The 6,958-nt window shown below is 45.8% G+C and overlaps 1 protein-coding gene across 4 annotated transcripts in view; it reads left to right on the forward strand.

Annotated features, from left to right (window-relative positions):
• The window catches only part of znf438 (zinc finger protein 438), a 43,875-nt gene extending 37,325 nt beyond the window's left edge, over positions 1-6,550 (forward strand). The window contains exons 3-5 of one of the 4 annotated variants that reach the window (XM_030079116.1): positions 750-1,445; positions 1,962-3,757; positions 4,018-6,550. In XM_030079116.1, coding sequence (XP_029934976.1) covers positions 1,386-1,445; positions 1,962-3,757; positions 4,018-4,618 — 2,457 coding nt within the window. In that variant the 5' untranslated portion in view covers positions 750-1,385 and the 3' untranslated portion in view covers positions 4,619-6,550. The remainder of the gene's footprint in view (positions 1-749; positions 1,446-1,961; positions 3,758-4,017) is intronic. The other 3 variants (XM_030079117.1, XM_030079118.1, XM_030079119.1) reach the window with 3 other exon arrangements.
• The last annotated feature ends 408 nt before the right edge of the window (positions 6,551-6,958 follow it).

Raw genomic sequence — 6,958 nt, forward strand, 5'->3', positions numbered from 1 at the left:
TGTATGATGCCTTATCACCTTTAGTGCACACCTTTCCAGCATCAGCAGCATCTTTTAAACGCTCTTTCAAACGCCCTTTAGTTGTATATAGCTTAAATGCAACATCCTCTTAAACTGTCCAGGCTCTCCTTGCAAAAGCTCATAGAAGGCCCTATTTGTATTTTTGCAGGTGGAATCAGACAAAAAGGTGTAAAGCCCCACTTGTTTTTGTGTGGAATGAGTTGGTGTCAGCTGATGTCTCTGCTGAATCATCTGTGACAAAAGGATTATAGGCACACTGCCTCCCTCTACAGCTGTTCATACACACCATTTTCCTCCTCATGTCCAACTGTAAACTCTCACATGATGGAACAAACTGCCAAGGGTTGCCCCCCTTCCCATTCTTCTACCCTCTATAGCCACATCAAATCCCCAGAGGAATCCATATCCCACGGTTTTATTCCACCCAGTGTTCAGCCAAAGTCACAGTCAAACTGGAATCAACTATCCACACAGAGAGGGAATATCTCCAGCTTTATGGAGTCGTAATGCGGTAGGGGTACTGTATAAATAATCTCTCCTCACAGAAATACTTCCAGCTGTTAAACAATATGCCCTTTTCAGTTTATTTCTCTTTTCTTCCCCCTCTTTTTGAACGTATAAAGCTTGTTGCCCACAGCCCTTTGAAAGTGAATACAGTGCTGTTTTTTTTTTTTTTTTTGTCTGAAGAAATCGTGTTGTTGAATACTTGCCTTTTGTGACACATCCAGACTGCTGTGGTTTTTGCCGATTAGTATCACACAGTGAAGTTGGACCTATGCCCATATCAAAGGCCACTATTGTAAGTCAGATCATAATGTGAAATTCAAACCTGCAAATCTGTTTACCATTAGGCCATCTTGAAGCATTCCACTGTAATTTCTCCCTCCTTTTGATATGAAGATACAGTATTGATATAAATGAAAGGTATTTTACCATTGCTTTTTAAAGCCCTACCAGTGGCTTTTGATTAATGGATGGAAACTGTAAAATAGATTGAGTTGATACTCTTTGAAAAGACTGTGGCTGTATCATTACCTCAGAGGTACATTTCACTAGTATAGTTTTCTGGCTTTTTGCTCCCATTCAGAATGTTGAGAACCACTATTTTAAAGCACCACCCCCAATATATAACCGTGAAACGTTATTTGTGAATGTGGGGTGAAAGAGTGAATCCAGGGCTTTGTCAAGGGGCATCTTCAGTACCTTTGACCACGTTGTAGTGCTGGTCACCAGGGAGGGAGACGAGAGAGAGTAGCCCCTCTTCATCTGGTAAAGATCCTGCCCTTGGGCGGCTTTCACGCTCCACTGGATGATCCCTCCAGGAAGTGAGGGGGGGTACAAGGAGCACCCCGCAGAGCCCCAGCATGAACCATGGCTGCATGCTGAGCCCAAATCAAAGGAGGCACTCTGTCCTGAGCCTGAGGGTGAGAGAGACGTGTGTGTGTGTGTGTGTGTGTGTGTGTGTGTGTGTGTGTGTGTGTGTGTGTGTGTGTGTGTGTGTGTGTGTGTGTGTGTGTGTGTGTGTGTGTGTGTGTGTGTGTGTGTGTGTGTGTGTGTGTGTGGAGAGACATGAGTAAACGGGCAGCTTGTCACACACCTGGACATGCTTGCTTTTTTTTGACAGTGTTTCCTTCTCTTGGGCTTGGGCTGACCTGTAATGACACCATTAAATAATCTGAGACCTTCTGCTGTGAGATCCTGCTGCATTAATAGTAATAACCTTGGCAGAATATAAAGGAAGTCATGTTGTTGGCTCACTTATTCCTAAAAATCATGTGAGATCAAAGAGATATTAGACTGCAGTTACATATTATGTTGCAATGTTGGAATTTGTTATTGATGTGGAAACGTGATGCTTGATAAGAGCAGTGTAAGGCTGATTAGGCTAGCCAGTTTCAGAGCTGTAACTACAACCCTGTTTTTGTTTTGTGTTCCATTAGGCAGCTAGTGAGTCCAGCCCCTCATGCCAGATGAAGAGCCTCCAGTTCCGGAGCATCGCCCCTAAGGCCCCGGCCATGGTGCCCTCCCCCTCCCCTGCGGTCCTGTCCTGCCAGCCTCCCTCTGCCCTCCCTGAGGCCTCCACTGCCTCAAGCCCTAAATCCATCATTGTGCCCACCCAAAACTATGCACTGATGCAAATAGCGGGTCAGGATGGCACCTTCTCCCTGGTGGCACTGCCCCCTTCTGTCTCCTCACAGACGCCGCAGCAACAACAGCAACAAACTCAGTCAATCCAGAAGAACCTCAAGTTGCCCATTCCCAGGTACCAGCCAGTGAGGAGCAAGGGGACCACAGAAAAAGTGAAATCAGCCCCACTAGCTACCAGGGTGAAGATTCCCTCCAAGGTTGCCGTGTCAACTCAGACAAAGTTAGTAGCAGGGCCGTCATCAGTGATGAAGAAAAAACAACTTGAGTCCAAGGACACAAAGGAAAACCCAGTCCCCAAGGTGGAACCCTCTGAGCAGGTAATCCTGATTGACCCAGCCTCATCTGAAATCTCAGTCACAGCTCTGCTCCCAGACAATGCTGTCCTGTATCCGAGCTCTCAGTTGGAGCGAGCTCCGGATAGCTCTGAACGGCCTGCTACAACCGGCCTACTCCAGAACCTCCAGTACCCCCCCTCTACTGCCAAAAGCTCCCCAGGCAAAGGCCCTGAGGAAGGGGGTAAGACCACACTGAGGCCATGCCAATCTAAGCCTGCTGCAGCCCAGCCTCCAGGCAGTATCACTGTCCTTTCCCCGGCCATCTTCAGCAAAGCGGTCCAGATTATCCCCTCCCCACCCAAGGGCAAACTGCCCATCCTACCCTACTCGAAGATGAAGAGCACCCTCATCCCAGCTGCCAAGCTCAGCACCTTGTCCCCAGAGAAGAAGGGTTTCTCTAGCCAGACAGGCCTCAACAGCCCCTTAGATCCCACAGCCAAGACCCTCGAGACAGTTGAAGCTTTGAGTCATAACCAGGTGCCAAACTCCCTTCTACAGCCTCAGGCCAAGACCACACTCTTGCCTGTGCTGGGGGCCCTCCAGAAACCACCTGGCAAGAAGAGAGGGAGGAAGAGAAAGACAATGGAAGACATTATAGCATTTGAGGCACGGAAAAAGAGGTCCTTGTCTTTCTTCCGTAGGAGGGTTCCCGAGAAACCCCCTGCAGTTGTTCCAGGCTCCAAACAAAAAGAAGTTGATATTTCGAAGAAATACCGCAGCATTCGACCCAAGCCCATGCTGGTTATGGAGACAGTTCCCCAGCTTGTTAGCTTGCCTGCTATTACCTCAGATGGCCAAGAACAGGAGCTCCTACTGGGCCATCCCCTCTCCACTACCACCACAGCCAAGGCCCTGGACTGTCCCCCCCAATCAGCCCCAGTCACGTTTCATCTGAGAGGTGCCTCCCACCAGAGAGTATTCGTAGGTAGCCGCCCACTTCACCGTTGCCCCACCTGCAGCCGCTGCTTCCAGTTCAAGCACCACCTCCAGAGCCACATGAACAGCCATACCAACAGCCGGCCGTATGTCTGTCCAGTCTGCCGCAAGGCGTATGCCCATTCTGGAAGTCTAAGCACTCACATGAAGCTTCACCACTCAGAGGGACGCCCTCGGAAGACCCTGTGCTGCGAGTTCTGCGAAAAGGCCTTTGGATATGTGGGAGTGTACTTCAGTCATCTGAGAGAAGTGCACAAGGTCGTGCTGACCGTGGAGCCCTCGATCAGCCACCATGAGGATGACGTTCCTGTTGAAGGGTGAGATTATGAATTATAAGCGATTGTTTCATTGTTAGTTAACACATTTGAGTATAAATTTTTTGTGACCTCTTTGTGCCCTTTTTTGTTACCCATAGCTGCTCTTTGGTGCAGATACAACCTAATGTTTGGTGCACATATCTGACTCTTCATTATATATGTATTTTGATGAACATAATTTAAAAAATATCTGCAGAAAACAGCGATAGATGAGATGGATTTATAGTTTCATATTTTATTCCTCTGTTTCTCTTCCCCAGAGCCAACTCTCCAGAGCTATCAGATGAACAGGGCCAGGATCGTGAAGACCCAGTGGAGCTGCAGATTAAGTGTGGCCGCTGCCAGGCCATCACACCCACTTTTGCCGACATGAAACTGCATTTGCTCTACGTGCATGGCGAGGAGGTGCAGTTGCGACTGCATGATGGCCAGGCTCTGCGCGGGGGTCGCGAGGCTGAGGACGAGCTAGTAAAGCATGCCGCCCACTACTGGAGGCAGCTGAATGAGAAGCGCAACCTGGTCAAGTGTGGCAGCTGTGATGAGGAGTTCTTCTCTTTCTCCAAACTGAAGAGGCACATCCAGTCCCACCACCGTGCAGACAGAGGAGAGGGAGAGGATGGTGGGAACACCTCATCACCAGGTGACATTGGAGGCCTTGGTGTCCTTGCAGCAGGCTTGGCTTTTAACTGTGTGCTGTGCAGCGAGGTGTTGGACACTAAGGAGGCTGTGATGGAGCACTGGAGGAGTCGCCACCACTGTGAGCAGCCCAGTCTACTCTGGGATGCCCTGAGCTCCTACTCTGGCCAGGGAGAGGGTGAAGCGGACGGGGACCTGGACACTCCTGCTCCGAGCCCACACTAGCCAGCCTAGCCCTTGGATGGGCAAGGAGCCCTGCACTATGGCTCCTCCTCATACTCACTCAGTCCTAACAATAGTCAGTAGCACAGGGATGGAGAGTTTCTCTCATGTGTTTTAGCACTTATTTCATCTTTCACCAGGCGTTGACGCATTTGACTTGGTTCTTGAAAAGGAAAAAGAACATCCAGCCAATGGTGAAAATTGATCTTTGTGCTTCAATTCATAAGGGATATTCTCTCTAGGTCAGAGAATTCAATTTTATAAACTATATTATTTTTCATGTTCTTATTTTGATTGCACTGTTCAGTTTTTGGCATTCATTTTGTTTGGAAGTCTGTATTTAATAACCTGTTGAAAATTAAATAATATTTTTTTCTACTGCTTATTTAAGTATGTTATTAAAGGATAATTTATAACCTAGCAGACACAGTTAAATTACTGTTTAAATACTGAGAAATGTAACTCTCACAACAAGGGCACACTGTCTACTGTCACACTGGCAGACATTTTATCTATTGGCCTTTAATTATCATAGGTTGAAAACTCAATCACTGTACAACCCTTCTATGTAACATTACTCCAGTTAAGGAGGATCAAAATCTTCAGTTATGACTTGAACTTGTTGGAAACTTTCACAGTCCCATTGAGGGCAATATTAGTTTCAACTTTGACCCAGGAAGGAACGCCTTCTCAACCAGCACCCAAGTGACATCCTTGTGGCCTTCGGAAAAAAAAAAAAGGTATCCATGCGTCATGTGGCTCATAATCAGTATGGTCCTCTGCAGGCCAAGTTTTATCTCCTTGACTTGTTAATAAATAAATGCCTATATGTGTATTCTGTGATATGCCAAGGGTTTATTCACACTAGTGATTGTAGAAGTGAATATTTGCTTTTAAGCTTCTAACCACTGACAGAAAGCTATCTGTTGATTTAGTAAAAATGCGAAGGAAACCATCAAACTGCCTACCTATTGTTGCCAGCTAATGTATGCACCTGTGGAATTGTGTGCACCTAAACTCTGTCATGATAGAGGTGATGGAAACTGTTGTCAAGTCCAGAAAAATATGCTATTTTATACTCTAGACTAATACAGAGGTCTTTTAGGATATTTATGCTTGTGGTTGGTTGTTGAAGAACCAGCACTGAGATATTTTTATGTTCTGTTTGCTTGTTCTGATGGGGGGGTGGGAGGGGGGGTGGGATGGGGGGTGCTTAATGTCGTTCTTGGTTGGAAGGCCACTACTACATGGTGAGTAGCTGTATTAACATTTGTCTGTGTGCATCTTTCATATAAGAAAAAAAAAAATCACAGGGTCAAGTGAATGTACCTTGAATGTTTTAAAAACCTTACCAAATTATATATATACTATATAGACTTATATAGATAGAAGAATATATAGATATATTGACAAAATATATATATTTACATAGAGTAACTAGTGATTCAGCTGCTTTGTCCTGTCACACAGTGGAGGGAAACAAGATGAATATATCATTGCCAAAACTGGCAACAAAAGCCATGTGGAGCTGTCCTTATGCGTCTGACACAAAAGCTAGGACTGTGAACAAAGGGCAGATCATTGATGCTCAGATATCGCACTGAGTTGGTCAAATACCTACTGTTCATAGAAAGCCATGTCTGACTGATGACTTCTCCTTTGTTTCTAGCCCTAGATACAAACCAGGAAGTGACAGAATTAAGGGTCAGACTCCTCTTTCCTCAGTTAGACGAGAAAAATACATGACTGTCAGCACAGAAAGTCAAAGTGTGAAAAATCACACATTTGGGGTATATAATGTGTTCAGCTCACGAAATATGGTGACTGTGTCCAAAAAGAAAAAAAAAGACTGAAAGTGTTTGTGCTTGTGACTGTTCGTGTACCTGAAAAACCTTATGTTCATGAGAATAAATATATGCTTTGTTGAGGTTTAAATGACTCAAGTGTTTCTTTAAATAGTGACAGATTGAAAATTTAATTAACTTTTGAAATTATGACTCTTGTGTAAACAGGGGATAACGGATAGTAATGTAATTAAGCCAAAATGTCAAGCACCGAGACTGGGCCCTCTTGTTCTCTCATCTACGTCTTACACACACGCTTAACACCTTGCACGTGTGAACGCTTCATCAAGCAGATAAGCCAGATTTAGTGTATGGGCGAGGCTGACAGGAGGAGTGTATCCAGAGTATCAGAGAATGGGATTAATTGAGTTTTCATCCTGGAAAAGTGTGAGTATGTGGGCCGTAGATACAGGTCAAGTTAAGTGGGTTAGCCAAACAGTCTGCATATGCTTTACCCCTGCACCCCTCCCCCGCCCAGTGCCTGCCGGGGGAGGGGTGC

Source organism: Myripristis murdjan, chromosome 20 (assembly GCF_902150065.1).
Source record: "Myripristis murdjan chromosome 20, fMyrMur1.1, whole genome shotgun sequence".
NCBI classification, from domain to species: Eukaryota; Metazoa; Chordata; class Actinopteri; order Holocentriformes; family Holocentridae; genus Myripristis; species Myripristis murdjan.